Here is a 19,414-nt window from a genome sequence, read left to right as displayed (position 1 = left end):
CGGGGCGGGGGATGGGCTCCCACCGAGGTCTGCGCCGCTAGCTAGGGTGCGAGCCTCGGCTCTGGCTCTGCTCCGCGACGCTCGGCTGCGTCGGGTCCCCTTTGGCTCCCCTTGCATCCCGGAGCCTGCCTCAGAGACCCGCCCCGTCTCTCTCTCTCTCCGCTACCCCTGGTGCTGCTCCGCTAGGGCTCTCTGTCCGGGGCGGGGGGCATGGCCCGAGACGCTCGGAGGCTGAGGTCGGCGGGCGCTCCGAGATCCCCCGAGGGCAGGCTGTGGCCGACCCTTCTCCATCCTCTTGCCCCCAGCGAACGGTGGGCATAAGACCCAGGGCCGCCAAGTGTCTGCGCGCCGCGGACTCGGCCGGTCCCTGCTGCCATGCCGGCCCCCGAGTGTCCCCCGGACCAGGAGCGCGGAGCACCGGGCGCCCCCTCCGAGCCGCGAGCGGGCGAGCGCCGCGCGGCGAGGCTGAGGCTCCGCAGTCACGTGGCCGAGAGGAGGGCGGAGGGGAGGGAGGCGGGCAGGGAGGGGAGGGGGAGCGGAGCCGAGGGGGAGGGGGAGGGGAGGGGGCGTCCTCCGCAGTTCGCTCCTCGCTGGGGCTCAGACACACAGCGAGCCCGGAGCCGCCGCGCCGGCCCGGCCGCCGCCTCCGCCGCCTCCGAAGCCGCCCGAGCCGCGGGAAGCGCCGCCGCCGCCGCCGCGGGCCGCCCCCGCCTCGCCGGCCTCGGCTCGGGCTGCCAGCGCCGCCGCAGCCGCCACCGGAGCGGGAGCGGGAGCCGGAGCCCGACCGCGCTGGGCTGGGCTGGGCTGGGCTGGGGCGGGCTCAGGGCGCAGGGGCGGGCGCGCGGGAGAAGACGCACGGGCGGGCTCGGCTCTCCCGGGGAGCGGCCCGGGACTGCACCCGGACCGGCGCCTCCCCGCTCCGCGCTGCCCTCGGCCTCGCCCCGGGCCCGGGCGGATGAGCCGCGCGCCCGGGGGACATGGAAGCGCTGACGCTGTGGCTTCTCCCCTGGATATGCCAGTGCGTGTCGGTGCGGGCCGACTCCATCATCCACATCGGTGAGCGCGGCGGGCAGCTGGGGTCGAGGCTGGGCGGGGGCCCCAGCGGCGTGGGGGGTGCGCGGCGTCCAAACTTGGCGGTTCCCCGGGCCGAGGGGCTCGGCGGGCGGTGCTCCCCCGAAGGGCCGTGTCGCGCCGCCCCGCGGAGGAGCTGTGCATGGGCCGCGCCGCGCTCCCGCGGGCTCTTCGCCGCTCCCCGGGGCTCCAATCCCTGCGGCCTCTGCCGACACTTAGGGCCGCGGCTGCGGGGAGCCCGGGGCTGGACGCGCGTCCGGACCCGCGCCCATGGCTGGGCCGTCGGCGGGCTCCGAGCAGCGGGGGGCAGGGGGCGGGCACGGCCCCGGGTCTCGCCAAGTTGGCAGGGCAGGATCAAAGAGGCCCCGACCGGAACCGTGTGTGAATGTGGGTGGGTGGGTGTTGTCAGCGTGTATCGCTGTGTGTGCGCCTGGCACCGTGTTGGTGTCACTGCGAGAGGGCGTTGGGATGTGTGGGTCCATCTGAGCCAGCGTTGGTGCGTGCACGACTGTCAGCCTGTTAGAGTGGACACAGTGTCTGCCTGTTTCCCCGGTGTGTGTCTGTGTATCTCGCAGTATATGTGTGGGTGTTTGTGTTTCTGGTTGTGGCGACTGCAGCCCAATCCTGGACAGTTCCAGAGTTTCCCGTGGTCCAAGTCTTGGGGGCCGGCAGACGGTCCAGGTGGTGGGAGCCGGGGGAAAAAGCGTGGGCGGCGGGGGGTGGGGAGGAGTGTGTGTGTGCGCTGAGCGGGAAGAGATGGATGGAGGGATAGAACCAGGAGAGATGAGCTAGAGGAGAAGAGGAGGGGGCGCGCGGAAGGGGAGTGTGTGGGAGTTGGTGGCGACAGGGGAGGAATCCCAGGAAGTTGGGCCAGGTTGGGGGGCTGAGAGCGGTTGCTTTGGGGGAGCCCCTCTGCAGTCGCCTTTCCGGAAGTTGGGAAAGACCAGCGAGCACAGAGAAACTGGGGGTTGGGAGGTGTGAGAAGGCAGGGATGATGGGACGGGCAGGGCGTGGGGTGGGGGGTGGGGAGGAGTGGTGAGGGAGTAGGCCTCGGCTGGGTGAGCTGCAACGCCCCCCGCAGGGGCCCGGCGCCAAACATGCTTCCCGCCCGGGGGGAGGGTGGCCTCGGGTCTCGCGGTCAGCATTGCGGCTCTGGGTGTAACGTGGAACCCGGGCCTCCCTCCTCCCGCCCAGTCCCCAGCTCCCGGGATCATCGGGCCCAGTCCTGGGACCGTGGGGACCCTCGGGGCCTGGCGAGGCTGGGGAGACTCCAGAGTTGCCCAGGCTGCAGGGCCAAGCTCTGGCGAATCGGACCGATCTCCGCTGGAAGCGCAGAGTCCGCCAAGGCGGTGCTAAGCGCGCAAAGGGCCAGCCCGAGGCTGCCCTGGAGATGTTCGCGGTTCTAGAAGGCCCTTTCAAGAGCAGTACCTTATGAGGGCCTCAGCTCTACTGGGTCTGAAGGGAAGTGGTCTAGGGTACAGTCCCCTCTCCTTCCACATACACGCAGGAATAAGCAAGGAGGGGTGGAGCCCAGGGAGCCAGGCTGGGTAGCCTTAAGTGGAACCAGGATGGGACTGACCTGCTGGTCATCCAGGCCCCTGCGTAAAGAAGCCCCCAGGTGCAGCAAACTCAATGTTGACCTGCTTACTCAGCTTCACTCAAAGGGGGATCTCAGGGCAGAAGGAAGTCATCATTCCATTTTGGGATTGGGGTCTGGGACCGTTGCCCTGCAGGGGAAATTCCTGGCTCCTGCCATGGGATTCAAGGGGCCATATCAAGGCATTTAGGTGCTGCCTGAGGCCACTCCAGCTTGCCTCAGTCCGTGGGGCATGGTTGGGACACGAGGTGGCTTGGTTGTGAGACACATGTGTGACCTGGTGGCAGCATATGCAATGTGTAACTCGTGTCAACTGTGTGCACATGTACTCAGTGTGTGGGGGACGTCTTCCCGTGCTGGTTGACGAGGAGAGCCTTAAACTGTCCTGTCAAGCTGAAACCCCAGTCCGAGAAACTCCCCACCAGGCAACCAGCCGACCTGCCAGCATCATGACCCGAGGGCCAAGGCTAGGGTGGGGGTGGGGTGGGGAGGGAGAGCTCCTCTCTAGGCCGGGTCTTGACCCCTCCTCTCCTCTAGGTGCCATCTTCGAGGAGAACGCGGCCAAGGACGACAGGGTGTTCCAGCTGGCCGTATCAGACCTGAGCCTCAACGATGACATCCTGCAGAGCGAGAAGATCACCTACTCCATCAAGGTCATCGAGGCCAACAACCCGTTCCAGGCCGTTCAGGAAGGTGAGTGGCCGCGGCGCCCAGGGCTAACTAAACAGGGCCGCGGCCTGCCAGGCGGCGCAGCAGCGGAGACCCGCGGGGTTGGGACGGGCTTGGCCACCCAAAGCCCCCTGTGCACCTGGGCAGACGCGCGGTGCCAAGCACGTTGCGCGCGCCCTCGCCCGCCCACCAAACGGTGGCGCGAGGAGTGCTCTGCGCCGGCGAGCTGGAGCCGGGAGCTTGTGAGCACAGCGAGCTGGGCTCTTTGCCGGGCGTGTTGCGGGATTGTGCGGTTCTTTTACAGCTGGGTGCGCGCGTGTGTGCGCCCAGCGCTGGCGGCGCAGGCGTATGTAGCTCAGGGCCGTCTTTGTTTCTTGAGTGTTTGTGGGTGGGCGTGTCTGCGTGCCGGGTACCTGTGTCGGTGCACCGCCCCTGACCTCCATGGGCAGGGGTCTTCCGCGTCTGGAAGCAAAGGAGCGCCTGGCGCCGGAGCCCTCCGACTCCCCTCGACGCAGCACAATCTGTTACGTACGGCATGTTGTGCCCTGCGCCCACTGAGTGCCTCGGCCGGCGTGTCTGTGCCGTGCTTCTCCTCCGGGTTTGGAGGAACCGGTTTCTCTCTCGCTGTCCCTGCCGCGGGCGGAGGCGCCGTCGCCTGGGCCGGAGGTGGGCGCTGTTTGACCAGAAACGAAGCGGAGTTGGGCCGGCCGGGTTGCGGGGAGGGAATCCTAGCCCTTGCCTGTGCGGCCGCCGTGGCCTGCAGCCGCTGCCTCGGTTTGGACCCGCCAGCAGGGGGTTAACGGGTGCGTGGCGGGGGTGTTCTCAACGGCTGCACCCTCTGTTTCCCCCTCGTCTCTCTTTCCTTTCCTTCTCACCTGGCTCAGGGCTGGGCTCTGGAGCCCCGTTCCTCCTCCATGTCACTAGCCACCTTCCTGATCAGGGCCTAGGGCTCCTTCCACCTCTGGCATCTGCCTAGCCTAGGTACCTTTTTCTATGCTCTGCCTTGCTCTCCGTATCCATGGGTTGACTCTGAGGCCCTTGCCCTGGAGTGTGAGGATAGGGGACACAGCTGGTGGCACAGGATGCAGGGATTCCTCCCAGGAGGGACTGACAGGACAGCCGGTAAAGGTAAGAGGTGGCTTGGTTGAGTGTTCCAGGCCAGCTCCTGCACCCCCCAGCCCATCCCTCCAGTGGCTGGGCCCAGAGCCCTCCTGCTGCCTTGGGTTATATGTTGGCTGCTGGGCTCCTGGGTACCTGCACAGGTAGGGTGATTCAGTGAAGCCTCTGATCTGTGTCCAGAAGGTCAGAGCTGGTGCTGGAGAGAACTTTGTGCTAGAAGGAGGTCTTTGGGAGTCTCCTATTCTTGGGTGCAGCAGAGAAGGGGGAGGCTCAACTGTGAGTCCTGAAGGCCCAAGGATGCCTTAAAGTGGGTGTATAGGCCTGGAGTTTTGAGTGTGTTTTTGGAGTGGTGGCGAGTGGGGTGAAGCTGGCATTGGCCATCGTGGGGACTGCTGCTTCCAGCCTTGGCAGACGTCTATTGTCTGATGTCCACTGAGGTACAGAAGGGGGAATCCCCATCCTTTGGTGTCTGTGTGGCCTACCACAGCCCCTGCCCTCACATGGCCCACCCCTGGACTTCCTTTCTGTGTGATCTCCTTACACCTCCTTGCAAGTATCTGGTGTGAGCTCCAGCCAGGGAGGGTGGGGCCTCCTTAGCCAGGAATGACCCTAACTGGGGTGGGGATCCGGGGTGACACGGACTTATCCAGTCACATGCCATGATTTTGACAGTGCTTCTTGCTCCCTTGACACTGTTTCTACACATTTGTCTCTGTGGACAGTCATTCTCTGTGCTTGGGAGCTGAGGACACAGGTGGACATATGCATTTCTTGCACCCAGGGGCTCACAGTGTGGTGGTGATCCTGCCTGTGTTCCACATGCTGCTTTGGCTGTTCCACATTCTCTGTTGACATATTTTGCTTCTTTTGACTTCCCCTCTGCTGTTTGGAGTATTCCATGTTCATTCATTTTGCTCCTGAATGACGCCCATCCCCCCTCCCTCCAACAGCAGGTCTCCAGGGAATGAAGATGATGCTCTTGCCCAGGGTTACAGTCTTAGGCAGGTGACACACATAGGTGAACCGGGCAGCTGGACCCTGCAGGGCCTGTAGCGTGCGGTCTGGAGAGGTCATCTCTGTTAAAAGGAGCAGCTGTTATACAGCCGTAGCCGATTTTGCCATTTGGGAATGAAAATCCTAGTATAGTAGATGTGCCGATTTTTTTTGTAAGGGGAGCCCCAAATCTGGACTTTAATTATAAAATCTGATTTCTAACTGTTGTCAACGAATCAAACCATTTAAACAATAAGCCAAACAAAACATACCTGTGGGCCATTCAACCTTCAAGCCCCAGGGCACCTTTGTCCTGGAGACCCGGGGTCTTGCTTTTCTGGATCTCAGTTTCTGTATTTTTATGATTGGAAGAATGTCTCAGGCTCCAGGGATACAGGCTGACAGTCTCAGAGGGTGTGAGGGGGAGCATGTGTACCTGTCCAGAAGGAGGGAGTTGGATCCTCGTGACTGAGGGATGTCTGATGACATCCGGGTAGAAGCATACTGACCGGGTGCTACTGGGATGCCTGCTGCCCAGAGAGTGTGTGCTGGTTAAAGCTGGTATGTGCTTTCAACTGATGAGCCGTGTGGGCAGAAATCCACATTGTTATCCCATGACCTTGCACAGACCTTGGATGTTGACAAGGGATAGGAAGAGCCAGCCCCTCAACGGCCTCAGGGAGTGCAGAGCAGTGCTCAGAGGCTCCTTGTCCCTAGCCTGGGGCTCAGCTGGGCAGGCACTCAACTCTCTGCATGTCCTTCCTTCTGTGCTCTGGGCTGCTGTCCATCCTGTGGTGTGGTCCTGCTTGGTGGATATCTTCTCTCTTTCCTGGGCCTGGATGATCATTGCAGCAGGCCGTGGGTGGTGGATATAATTTGGGTGGGAAAGGAAAGGACTTCTTGGTGGAGAGTGGCCATGGACCGAGGGCAGAGGCACACCGGGGTTCAGTTTCCATCATGGGCTGGACAAGATCCCAATGGACCCCCAGTACATTTGGGATTGAGGTGATCCTGTCCCTACTTTGCCTTCGAGGCAGCACCATGCAAGGATAAGAGCTTGGTCGCTACAGTCCAAGAAACCGGGTTCAAATTTGTCTTACCTCATGTGCAAGATGGAGATGTCCTAGCCTTGCTCCGAGCTTCTGTTCCCATATCTGTTAAAAGGAACCAACCATAGTACCTGGCTCATGGGATTATCATGCAGATGAAATGAGACAAGACATGTATAAATTGTCTGCAGAAGGCCTGTGGTAGGTGTTCAGTAAATATGAATTCCCTCTCTGTCCCCTGACCCAGCTGTGAATCCATCTCACTTTCTCTTGAGGCTGTTGATATTTTCAGCCACATCGTTTCTCAAGCTGGTGAATTCCTTGAGAGCACACTCTCACTGACCTTTCCATTTTCAGCATTTTGCTAAACTTTTTCCCCCCTGATTATAAAAGAAACGCATCGCTACAGTGAGCATGAATCAATTAAAAAATGTAGAAAAGGAAAAGGCCATGCATGTTCATTATATAAAACATGAAAGGGACAGGAAAGCCTCACGAGGCAGAACAGAATCGTTCAGAATCCTACCAGTTCCTTCCAGTCTTTTTTCACTCACTGTATTTTGTTAAGTGCTGAGTGAGAGCTCCCATTCTGTTCTGTTCAGCTGGATACCCTGTTTTTTTTTCTTCTTCCATGTAACATCTTATTGGCTCTTTCTGAAATTGCTACAACATACATGTAAACACTGCTTAGCGGCTGCATATATTTTTCAATATTCAAGACAATCAATTTTTTAAAAAATGAAGTCGTTTATATGCTAAGGTATGCTTAAGTGTCACTGAAGAGAACAAGAAACTCTGCTTTGATTTGTTGGTACTAAGATTTATACCTACGATTTCTTCAGGCTGGTTTTGTACAAGCTCCTGACAAACTACCTTTCAAGACACCTGGTCAGTTGATGTAAAAGAATGGGTCGCATTTAATAAAATATGCGTTTGATGAGGATTTAAAGTTAGCAAATGGTAACACCGAAATGACATTTAAATCTTTATAATGTTGTGCCTGAGATTCAGTTGGCAAAGCCCATCTTCATAGTAAGTGAAAATTTGTCTTCTGGATACTAGAAGAAACACTAATTTGTCAAGTAAAAAAATTTCATATTGTTTTAAAGTGCTTGCTCAAAGAGAATATCATATAAATGAGTAAATGCATAAAAGAACTGGCTGAGCAGGAGTCTTCTCTGTTCACAGTATTATCTTTTACTGTAAGTAAAAGATTTGAGTTATTGGTTATACTGTGGACATATCTATCATACAGTGGAAAGATAACAATTTAGGGAAGAGGAAGGAAAGAGGAATGTGCATGGGAGGCAATATTCCTTTTAGTTCCAATAAGCACAAAAGTGTTTTAGGAAGACAAGGTAAAAATTACCCAAGTATAGCTTGGTGTTCCTAATAAAACAATGAGACAATGAAATAAAGTGAAAGTAAAACAGTGAGCATGTTGGTGCCTATCTGATGGCCTTGGTCATTCATTTTATATTGGTCTCTCCTAGATGGTCATCCTGCCTCCTGTGTGCCATGCTGGGATGTAGACGTTCTGCTAGAAGGTCTCCTGCCCTGAGCTTTGATGCCTCTGGCATCTTCCATGGCTTCCTTTCAGAAGGATAAGGCCAGTGAGGGCAAATCCATCTAGACCCTCTGGCCGACCCACTTGTCTCTGGGAGGGGCTTTATGGGTCCCTGCCCAGGAGATACCAGCAGGGGCTTTCTGAGTGTGATGTTGGTGATATCATAAAGATGTGTGTAGGTCCGCGACCGTCATTCCCAGCCACTTGGCCGGAGCAATTTTCCCCAGGTGCTGAAACAAATTTTGCCATAAATTTAGTTGGTCAAAAGCAGGAATTTATCATCTACGATTCTGTAGGTCAGAAGCCTGATACAAGTCTCACTGGACTGAAGTCCAGATGCTGATTCCCTCTGGAGGCTCTAGGAGAGTATCTGTCTCTTTGCCTTTGCAGCTTCAAAAGGCTGCCTGTCTTCCTCAGCTCTTGGACCCCTTCCACCGTCTTCTGCCAGCAATGGTGGGTGGGGTCCTTCTCACAGAGTGACTCTGATCTCGCCTCTGTCCTCCTATCTCCTGTTGGCCTCTGACTCTTCTGCCTTTCCCTCCCTAGGACCCTGTGATTTCACTGGGCCCGCCAGGATAATCCAGGACAACCTCCCTGTCTTATAGTTGGCTGATTAATTAACCCTCCGCAACCTTAATTCTCTGACGTGAAGCCTCACGTGGTCACAGTTGTGGGGATTAGGGTGTGGGGGGTCTTTGCGGGCCATCGCCCTGCTGCCATGTTGGCACACCTGTCAGTGCCCATCATAGCCAGTGCACGTTGTCTCCTCTTTCCTTTCTTCTGCACGGTTGACTGCTCTCCTGCTTGCTGGGGGGCATCTTCTGGTCTTAGCCAGACCTGCTAGAGGCACGTGGGACCTATGGCCGTGTTTCCATGTCTACCAAGCTTGCTCTGGAGGTGGCAGTAAGCCTGCAGGCCTCTATAGACTCACCTGTGCTCTCCAGTGATGCACTGACTTCCTTCCTTGGGCCTGGAAGCTGCTTGTGCCTAAGGAAGGTCCCAGGAGAATCTTCTTTTTGAAGAGCCAGACTGTAAGGCCCATCTACCACACAGGCCCATACCTCCTTTTCTCTCTGGGCAGGTGCTTCAAACCCTCCTTCCTCCCCCACGTCATCCACCATGCCCACCTAGAGCCCAAGGTGGGGGGCCTTAACTGAGTCCGTCTTACTTGGCTGCTGCTTGGAGCTCTTCCTGGTCCCATAGGGCCTGCTGCCAGCAAGACTTTTGGGCTGGAAGATGGTTGTGGCCGTGGCTTCAGGCAGTGATGGCTCCACTCTGGAGGGGGCCTGGGGACAGGGAACCATCTAGTCCCCTCTCTGGATTGCTCACCAGCTTGTGGTTGTGTCAAGGAGTGGTCTCCATCCCTCCCTCAGCTGAGTAACCGGGCTCCAGAATTCTCCTTCATTCTAGGGTCACTCCTGTGTGTGCAAACAGGCAGGCACACACATGCACACACACTCTCTCACTTTATGGACACCTGCCTCACTCACATCCTCATAGTTTGGGTTTTAGAGGCTTCCTTTTAGTATCCCTGTTGCCATATCCTTATCCCCAGTTTGGGAGTTTGGACCTAACTGGCAATTTGTGAATAGATGGTTATTAGTGCCAGGCATGTAGGCCAGGGGTGTGTGGGTCTAGTGAGACACTTGTCCTCAGGCTGCCTCTGAGCTGCTGCTAGTCCCTTTCTTGGTGACAGGGGGACTTTAACAACCGTCCTGTCTGGAGCAGCTTGATGGGGCCATTTCTCCAGATTTCTTGTGGAGGACAACTAAGACTGGCCCTTAGCACCTGGAGCTGTATCTTATAAGGGCAGATAGACTCCTTCCAAATTCTTGTAGTTTCCAGGTCAAAAATCCCCTAGCTTGGTCCCCTCTAGCAGCCATATTCCCTCTTTACTTTGCCTTTTCATTACCAGAAAATGCTAAAAACTTGAAACATTTAGTCTGTATTGCCTATTCCTGAACCATTTATAACCCAGTGCGATCCTTGGATATGAATTTTTTCAGACTTGGCTACTGAGGTCCCTGCCCCCTGGTTTTGTTCTATGGTTCCCTTGTATCAGCTAGGAAGACTTAAGTTAAGCTGTAGCAACAAACAATCTCAACATTTCAGTGGCTTTACATAACAAAAATTTATCTCCTTCTCATTCTACATGTCCGGCATTGGTCAGCATGGAGTTTGGCTCATGATGGTCACTCAGCTTGAATATTGCCAGTTGCTGTGCCACATGGAAAGAGAGCTCTGGGGGTCTCAGCTGAAAGTGGGGGGGGGGGGGAGGACATGTGTCACTTCTGGTTATAGCTTATTGGCCAAAACTACTCACATGGTTCCAGCTAGTCATAAGTCATCCAAGAAGCACAGTCCTACTGTGGGCCTGGAAGGAGGGACAACTGGAAACATTTGGTGAATGACACGAATACGTATTCATGGGGCACCTGGCTGGCTCAGTTGGTTAAGCACCCAACTCTTGATTTTGGCTCAGGTCATGATCTCTGGGTTCATGAGTTCGAGCCCTGCATCAGGCTCTGTGCAGCACAGAGCCTGCTTAGGATTTTCTCTCTCTCCCTCTCTAACCCCTTCCCTGCTCACGTGCTCTCTCTCTCAAAATAAATAAACTTTAAAAAACAAACAAACAGGGGCGCCTGGGTGTCTCAGTCGGTTAAGTGTCTGACTTGGGCTCAGGTCATGATCTCGTGGGTCATCAGGCTCTGTACTGACAGCTCAGAGCCTGGGTCTTGCTTCAGATTTTGTCTCCCTCTCTCTGCCCCTCCCTTGCTCGCACTCTGTCTTGCTCTCAAAAATAAATGTTAAAAAAATTTTTTTAAATTAAAAAATTTTAACAAACAAATAAACACAAAAAACCAAATACTTATTCATATCAAAACAGTCCTTCCATTTCCTTGGGGACTTATTAAAACAACAGAGAAACAACCCAAAACAGGCTTAGGTATTGGATCCCATCTGGGCCAAATCCATTGCTCCCATCACTTCCCCTTTGTCCACTCATTTACACGTCCCTCTGCTCCGGAAAACTCTGGGCTTTGGTGTTGGGGGAAGTCAGGAAGCCTGGGTTCCCAGCCCCCACTGGACTTTCAAAAGAGAGACAATCTTGGGGCACCTGGGTGACTCAGTCAGTTGAGCGTCCGACTTTGGCTCAGGTCATGATCTCACAGTTCGTGAGGTTGAGCCCCATGTCGGACTCTGTGCTGAGTTTGGAGCCTAGAGCCTGCTTTGGATTCTGTGTTTCCCTCTCTCGCTGCCCCTTCTCTGCTCATGCTCTGTTTCTCTCAAAAATAAATAAACTTTAAAGAGAGAGAGAGAGAGAGAGAGAGAGAGAGAGAGAATCTTGTGTCTACCAGCCTTGTCCTCTGTAAACTAGGGACCAGACAGGCACAGCTTCAGAAGGCTTGGGTTAGCTGCTTCCTAAGTGTTGAGGTGAAGATGGGGGTTAAGGCCTGGCCATCACTGAACCCAGCATCCGTGAGCCCCCGCAGCCAGACTTCAGCTGCCTGTGGCCTTGGCAGGGTTTCCTGTGGTCCTGTTCCTTTCACAGAATTCCCCTGCCCCAGGCCATCTTCACCCCTGCCTTCCCCACACAGCAGCAGCTGGCTCTCACTATAGCTTTGGGCTAGAGCAGAGACTCATCACTGCCATGGGCTGGCCAGTGACAGGTTCTCTCTCTGGGGTCTAGCCTTTCTGACAGGCATGGGGCCCAGGAAGGCATCTGGGTCCGTGTCCAATATCTCATCAGTTAAGTTCTCTAAAGACCTTCTTTCCAACCTATAAACAGCCAGTTTTGTGGCCAATGGCCATGGGGTGGGAAGAGAAAGACCCATGATTGTCCCTTCTGGGCCTAGAGCACAGGCAGGGTAGCTGTGCAGTGATTAGATGGCTTCCATTTGTTTGTTTCTGGGTCCAGACTGTGGGTGAGGTAGGCTCCCAAGGGGTGAAGCCAGGGACTGCCATTTGGGGCCCCAGGGTGGTCCTCAGCCCAGGCTGTACCGCCCCCCCTCCAGCCAGATCTGGCATATGTGGCCTTGGCCAGTCCCGTCTACCCTGTTTGCTTCCCTCACATCAGTCCTTCGCTGGTCCCAGGCAGGGGCAGCCGGATGTTGCCTCTCCACCTCTGTTCTTCGGCCCGGCCCTCCTACTCCTCCACACGGGAGGATGTGGTGCTCAGAAGCCAAGATGGGGGCAGAAGGAGCCCTGTGCTCTCACTCATAGACTGGGGTTCTTGTCCCTGCTCTGCTGTTTGACTCTGGGCAGGTTACCTCAGTGTCCTCAACTGGAAGATGGGAGTGACAACACAGAGGACAGATAGCTCACAGGGTCAGTTGAGGAAATTTAATAAAATGCCTGGCTAAAGGCCAAGCAAAGAGGTAGAAGAGGTAGAAGAGTGGTCCCAAGGGGCTCTTGGCCCCCTTCCCCTTTGTGACCTGGGCTGGGCAGGCTCCCCCAGCCCCTGTAGCATTTAGGGCAGCTTAGAGTTGAGTCTGGCCTTTCTTGGTGTCCCAGAAGGGCAGGGAAGCAGGTTGCTGTTGATGACATGGCTCATATGGAAGCTACCTGGAGCCATCTGTGTGGGCCAGAGCTCAGGGACCCTGGAGACTGTCATTGCACACTGTTGCAATCATGCTGCAACCTTGCTGTTCTGAGTGCATGGAACAGCCAGAATCCAGCTTGCCTGGCCCAGCCTACTTGCTCTGTATGGGTAGAAAGGGCTCAGACAGGTCTGGAATCAAATCCCAGCTCTGTGAGTGATTAGCTGTATGGTCTTGAAAGGTCACTTGCCCTCTTTGAGCCTCAATTTCAATATCTGTGAAGTGGGGTTACCTTGGTGTCGTGTTGATAGATCTACACAGGTGAGGTATGCCTGGAAGGAAGGAGGCTTTCGGCAAGCGGTCATCCTCGGAATGCCCAGCAGAGGAGTGCTCAGCCTAGTGCTGGGGTTAAGTGTGTGGGTGGTGGCACATAGGACACTCCGTAGGCATTTGTTTTCCCTGTGTCCTGGCCACCATTTGTCCTGTCCTCCTGGGTCCCTGATAAGGGTACATGATACTCCTTGGTCTCTGGGCCTGCCTGGGTGCCACCAACTGCCTGGTCAGGGTAGAGACATGGGCCCTGCTGGGTGGACATCATCCTCACCCCACTGTGGCCGGTGCTCCTGGCTTAGCCTATGCATCTGCTCGCCCTGCATGGCCTGAGCCCCTGTGGACCTGACCTTGGCCTGGCTTTGCAGGCTGTCTGCTTCCCATGAGCTCCTCCTGCTCAGTCTTGAGGTCTTGCCTTGGCTCTGTCCCTGGACTGGGGCTGGGGACTGTCTTCTGTCCTTTTGTTTGGGTACCCAGAGGCACAGTGAAAGAGAGAGAGAGGGGTCACTTTCTAGGCCCTGGTCTGAGCTCCCTGCGTTTGTCTGTCTGGTGTCCATTTTAGAGGGCTGGGGCCAGGAGCTGAGGTGATCCTGACTTAGCTCAGAGCTAGGTCCTGCTGCCTTCCATTCCTGTCACGACTGCGGACATCAAATGTTACTTCTCCTCAGTCCTGGTTGGCTCCCAGGGCACCTGCTCTCACTCGCCTCTCCCTGGGGCTCTTGTGGTCCAAACAACTCCCTGGGCTGCCCCTGAGGCCTGTATGTAGGCTGCCAGCCTGAGGGTACGTCTCTCCCTGTCACTGAGCCCCCAGCTGGAGCCTCAGCTCAGGGCTGGCTCAGGGCTGGCTCAGGGCTTCTCCTGTGTATCTGATAAAGGCTCTCGAGGGCTGACACAGGAAACTGCATGGCTCACAGCGCTGAACTGAGGCTGCACAGGGCACCTATGGCCAATGTTCTTCCAGGGACAGGCAAGTACGGTGGCCACACCTCTGGGCAGTGCTGAGGAGGTCCTCGGGCATCCCATGGAATCGAGGCAGAGCACCTCTGCCCTGTGTGTGCATGTGTGTGTACAAGTGTGTGTGTATGGGGGTGTATGTGAGTGTATACATGTGTGTGCACATGTATGTGCGTGTGCACAAGTATGTGTGCTTGTGAGTATGTGTGCACGAGCATGTGTGTGTGTGTGTGTGTGTGTGTGTGTGTGTGTTGTAGATACACATGCTGTCTGGGCAAGTTCTGCAGAAAGAGCCAGCAGTTCCAGCCGCTGCTTGGAGCCTCTCTAGTCCTGTCCCTCTTTACCCTCCTCAGGTCTCAGTTCAGATGTGGCATCCCTGGGGAGTCCCCCCATGCCCAGAGGAGGCTGGCCCTGCCCCGTGCCCCCATCCTCCTGTGTTTGGTGATGTCTCCTGGAGGCTGTGGGCTGTGGGAAGGGAGGGACTTGCTCTCTTTTGTGCCCTATTATGTCCTCAGCTCTGAGGGACACTCATGAGGAACGATCAATAAATATCATTTCCCCGTTCCTCCTGGGGCAGGCACATCCTTGGACCCAGATATGTGCTCCTGCCCCTGGGCCCCTTGGAGATCACTCCAATGGATGGTCATTGTGGTTGTGGAACCTTGACTTGACTAAGCTCAGGAAGAGGCTGAGGGCCACAGCCTGGGCCCTTCCCTATTGTTGGCATCCACGGTGGTACTTTGGCATCATGTCAGTGGGGTGAGGGTGGGAGCCAGCCTGCCTGCACACCCCAGGGAGTGGCCCTCTGGGGGTCCCAGCCACATGGGTCAGCAGCCAGCACAGGGTTCTGGTATCCAGAGCTGGAGGAGGGCCTGCAAGCCAAGGCCAGCGAAGGTTTGGAAGTGCTGTGGACTGCATGGGTCCCCCCCAAATTCATATGTTGAAGCCTCAACTCCCAACATGATGGTATTTGGAAGTGGGGTTTTGGGGAGATGATTAGGTTGAGATGGGGCCTTGAGGGTAGGGCCCTTCATGGTGGGGTCAGGCATAAGAAGAGAACAGAGAACTTGCTGTCTCTGTACAACGAGAGATGTAGCTGCTATCCCTGCCACACTGGCCTCCGAGGAAGCAGGAGCTGGAGCCCTCACAGTGTTCGGGAGCTGGAGGGGCTTTGAAGCTCTGTTGTTAATGATCAAAACCTCATCAGGAGATGCCCGCCTGAGCGCAGCTCAGGGGGTCTGACTGTGTCAGGCTGCTTAGCTCCTGTCAAGAAAATTAACTTCATTAAAAGGAGGACGGCAGGTTTGTGATGAGTATCAGCACCCATTGATCAGTCCTGGTGAATGCTCCAGGGCAGCTTCTAGATGGTGGGGTAAAGCTAGATGGGGGCCCCATGCCTGCTGTGCCCTGCCCTCACCTCCGGGACACTGTTTGTGCACAGACATCCAGGCGCCTGCCACCAGTGGGGAGGCTCCTGCCCCGCCTTGCCCCTCAGAGCTCAACAGGGCCTCTTCCTGACGCTCGTGTCTGGCCAGACCCCTCTGCTCCTGACCTGCAGGATGATGTCTGTGCTCAGCATTTGGGTCCTTGGGGTCCAGCCTTGTCCCTGCTGCATGCCCTGGTGCACTTGCTGTGCCAGCAGAGAGGGCCTGGTTCTCCCCTGACTCTGTCCACCCACTTGCCCCTGTGCCCCAGTCTCCCCATCACTTTGCAGTCTTAGCTGGGGAGGTTCTTCAGGAGGCCTCCCCTGGCTGCTCTTCTCCGTTAGCTGGGGCTTCCTGTTTGCTGCCACACTGTCCTGTGTGTCTCCCATCATGTCCTAGTCACTGCCTGTGAGGTCTGTGAGTGCAGGCACCATGAGCTCCGCATCTCAGGACTCCTGGGCACATGCAGTACTGGGGCAACTGTTTGTTGAATGGCTATCTGACTGTCCCTCTGGCACTTACACGTGTGGGCCTGCAAATACACACAGGAGTGTATACCTAGTGCCCCGTTGAACTCACAGACACACGCCTGCACACTGGCTGAGACCCCAGTGGTGGGTGGGTCCAGGGATCATCTCCCCAGAGAACCCCTCCCTGGGGGAGCATGTCAGGTTGCCTGCTGAGAGTATGTTCTGAGGACCCCGCTGGGACTGTGGCAAGGCGGCTGACCCACAGTGCCCTAGAGGCTGTGGAGAGTTTCTGCCTCTCATGGCCTGGGAGGAAGTTGTTGCCCCATGCATTTGTGGGAATTCTAAGCTGGACCATCTGAAAAACCACATCCTAACCTCACATCAGGGAAACCTGCTGAGGGTCTGAAATCACCGTCTCTATTAGCTGTATTAATCATGTGGGAGTTAGAAACCCTTAGGTACTGGCCTAAGCAAAACAGGGCTATTTATCAGGCCATGTAATGGCAAAGGCCAGAGGTTGTGTAACTTCAGACATGGCTGGATCCAGGGGCTCAAGTTGTATCCCCAGGACTCTGCTTCCATCTCCACATCCTTGTGGAGCTTCCTTCCCAGGCAGCCCCATCCACTCAGTGCTCCTGCCTGCTGCAGGCTGTCTAATCAGCCCAGCCCCATGGTCCCTGCCCATGGGAAGAGGGGGGTTGTTTAAAAGGAGTCTCATAAGAGTCCCAGGACTGCCACTCATTGGTCTGGCATGGGGACGGGCTCCTCCCGGAATCAGTCCTGTGCCAGAGGAGTGGGATGCCCTGATGGGTCAGGCTTGTGCTGCCTCAGCACCCCTGCTAAGACTGAAAGGGGTAGAGCATATGTGGTCATGTCACTGGGAGAGGAGAGAGGATGCTGGGCCCACAGTAGCATGCCCTCACATTTTCTCTTTGCTGCCCTGAGCAGCTTTCTGCCCATGGGCCGCTGGGATTGGGATTGGACTGAAAGCCCTGGAGCCATACCCAGTGGACGCCAAGAGATCCCAGAGCATGCTGACTAGAAACCTCTCTTTCGGGCAGGGTTGAGAGAGGGAGGAGCCAGGGTTTGAGCTCGGGGTAGGTGGGGAAAGGAGAGGAGGCTGGCGGCTGAGCCCTTCTGGAAGGTTTCCTTGGGGGAGGGGCACTTGTGCTGGCCTGAGGGCCAGGGGGCTTTGAGAGAGGCGGGTGACACTTGTTTCAGGGTGGGTTTAGGACAGTGAGGGAAGAGTTGGGACTAGACTGGTGGGGCCAGCGCTGGGGAGCGGGAAGATAGGAGGGGACCTGAGACCTGAGTCCCTTTCTCCCCAGTGTCCCAAGGGTCTCTGTGGGTGTGGTGTGACCCAGGCCTCCCTTAGCACCCCCAAGTCCTGATAGGAGGCAGGGCCTTATTCTCAGGAGGTGTCACTCACTGCTCCCTGGGCTCTTGCAGCTCCTGGGTGACCTCGGTCCTCTCCCTTTCTCTGAGCTTGATGTGAACACCCTGTCTGCAGGAGAGAGCAGGGCACTGGGTCATGGCCTTACACACTCGGCCCCCAGTTTTTACGTAGCCACAGACCTTTCCCTTGGACCCAGGCTCAGCCTTGCCTACCCAGTAGGTCTTTTCTATCCCCACACCGATTGTGGGCTGGGGTCTTTCCTCCCTTTTCCAAGTGGCCCATTTGTGGCTGCTCCCGAGAACTCCCTCCAAAGGAGGGAAGGAGCCCTGGGCTGGTAGCCAGAGACCTGGCCTTGCCCCTTGTCCTGGACTGGTTCTGCTCATCCTTCTGCATAGTGGGGCCATTGCCCCCGGAGGCTGGGCCACCACGACAAACTAGGAGTTGCTGGCCCTATCGTCAAGGGCTCCTGCAGCCTCCTGGGCCATGTCTGCCCTGCTCTGAATGACTAATTGAATAGAAACCCTCCACACACCGTGAGGCAGAGCTCCGGCCTTGCCTAATCTCGTTAAGAGGTCCCCTGACAGTCTCATTAGGTGGCTGGCTGCGTGGAGAGGTTTATCTCTGCCACAGGGTGGTCAGGTCCCTGGAGGCTGGACCTGGGATCAGGCCCCCACCCCACTGCCCTCCAAATACAGGTCCAGGCAGACGTGAGGCCGTGCAGCTCAGCCGGCCACTGCCAGTCTGTACTTAATCGGTTTCGGTTTGCTGGACTTAATTACTTTCAAATTATTAACTTCAGCTGGAGAAAGCAGGTGGTAGGGGTCGAGGAAGAAATATGAACATCCTTATGAGGTGTGAGGTGGGCCAGGACTGAGAGGATGGTCTCCAGCCCCACCAAGACTATTCTCTGGGAGAGCCCTGGCGGGCTGTGTCCAGCAGTGAGGGCCAGGCCCTCCGGACTGACCATCCTGCACGCTGCGGCCACAGAGCTGGGAGCGGCAGGGATAGTCGAGTGGGCTTGGAACGTGACCTGTGCTACAAGAGAATGAAGCCAGCCCAAGGAGGCAATGATGTGGTACCTAACCTAGCCGGGGCTTGGGAACAATCATGGGAGGCTTTCTGGAAGAAGTGACTCCTGAGTCAAGTCCTAAGTGAGGAATGGGGGGGTGGGGTGGGGTTGGTCAGGCAAAGAAAGGGAGGTAGGCATTCCAGGTGGTGGAAGAGCTTGAGCAAAGGCTCAGATCACAGATCAGCTCACTGATCTGACCAGGGTGACTGGGATTAAGTGGAGGAGGAGGGTACTGACAGCCTCGTAAGGTCTACGGGGGTCTTAGAGCTTCTGCTCTGTTGTCCTGGCAGAAGTGGCCCAGGCTTTGGGGATTGAGCCCCTAGGGCAGGCAGGGGGTGTAGGCTGTAGGCTTCGGGGCCCAGAGATGTATACCTAGATGTAGGCCTTGAGTCATGAGGGAGGAGACCCATGACGATGGGGAACACAAGGGGACAGTCAGTTCCCTCCACTCTACTCCCTCCCTTGTAGACCTCCATGCTCTGCTCCCAGGGGCTGAGGATAGAGGCTTGTCCTTGAAGATCCCAGATATAGAGTGAGTCATTATTGGAGATTTCAGGATTTCTGCATAGTGTGGCCCTTCCTATATGTCTGGCTCCTGTTTCTCATGCCCACAACTGCCTGGTCATCCATGGATGGGTCAGGTGGAGGGGAGAGGAGGGGCAGGTTGCTAGGCTCTTCTGGGAATGCCACCTGGCCCCACCTAGGCTGGGGGAGCAGGGCCCAGAGCCCCAAATTCCTGCTGGCAGGTGAGGTAACCCCAGGCTTTTCTGTTCCTGTCAACCCAAGCTGGGCCTTTCTTGGAGTCACCTGATGACATCTGCTAATGACAAGAGTACCTGCCTTTCACAGATATCAAAGCCTGAGGTCCCCTGTCCAAGCCCAAAGCAGAGCCTGAGACAAAGGCAGATGTGTAGCAGTATACTTTGGAATGTGTTCTAAAGGGGTAGGAAGTATGAACCAGGGAAGGAGAGAAAGCTAGTCGGAGCCAGTCCCAGCAGTGGGGCCCATCCCCATCAGGACCATGCAGACCAACTCTTGGATTGCCCCCCTAGCAAAGGGACAGGAGAGTATTTATCCACCAGCCAACTCCCCAGTGGTCAGGGTGGTCCAAGGGCATTCCCTCCCTGGCTGTTCCAGGTTTGCACAGCAGCTTGGCTGTGTGGGC

The 19,414-nt window shown here is 56.4% G+C and overlaps 1 protein-coding gene across 4 annotated transcripts in view; it reads left to right on the top strand.

The window, feature by feature from the left end:
* Window positions 1-556: 556 nt before the first annotated feature.
* Window positions 557-19,414, top strand: part of GRID1 (glutamate ionotropic receptor delta type subunit 1) — a 696,359-nt gene continuing 677,501 nt past the window's right edge. For 2 of the 4 annotated variants that reach the window (XM_019444807.2, XM_019444809.2), the window contains exons 1-2: window positions 558-1,056; window positions 3,206-3,361. In XM_019444807.2, the coding sequence (XP_019300352.1) occupies window positions 978-1,056; window positions 3,206-3,361 (235 nt within the window). In that variant the 5' untranslated portion in view covers window positions 558-977. Of the gene's footprint in view, window positions 1,057-3,205; window positions 3,362-19,414 lie in introns of all 4 variants that reach the window. The other 2 variants (XM_019444808.2, XM_019444804.2) reach the window with 2 other exon arrangements.

This window comes from Panthera pardus, unplaced genomic scaffold (genome assembly GCF_024362965.1).
Source record: "Panthera pardus isolate Hobbes unplaced genomic scaffold, ASM2436296v1 HiC_scaffold_22, whole genome shotgun sequence".
In the NCBI taxonomy this organism is placed as follows: Eukaryota; Metazoa; Chordata; class Mammalia; order Carnivora; family Felidae; genus Panthera; species Panthera pardus.
This window is presented reverse-complemented; position numbering and strand designations above follow the sequence as displayed.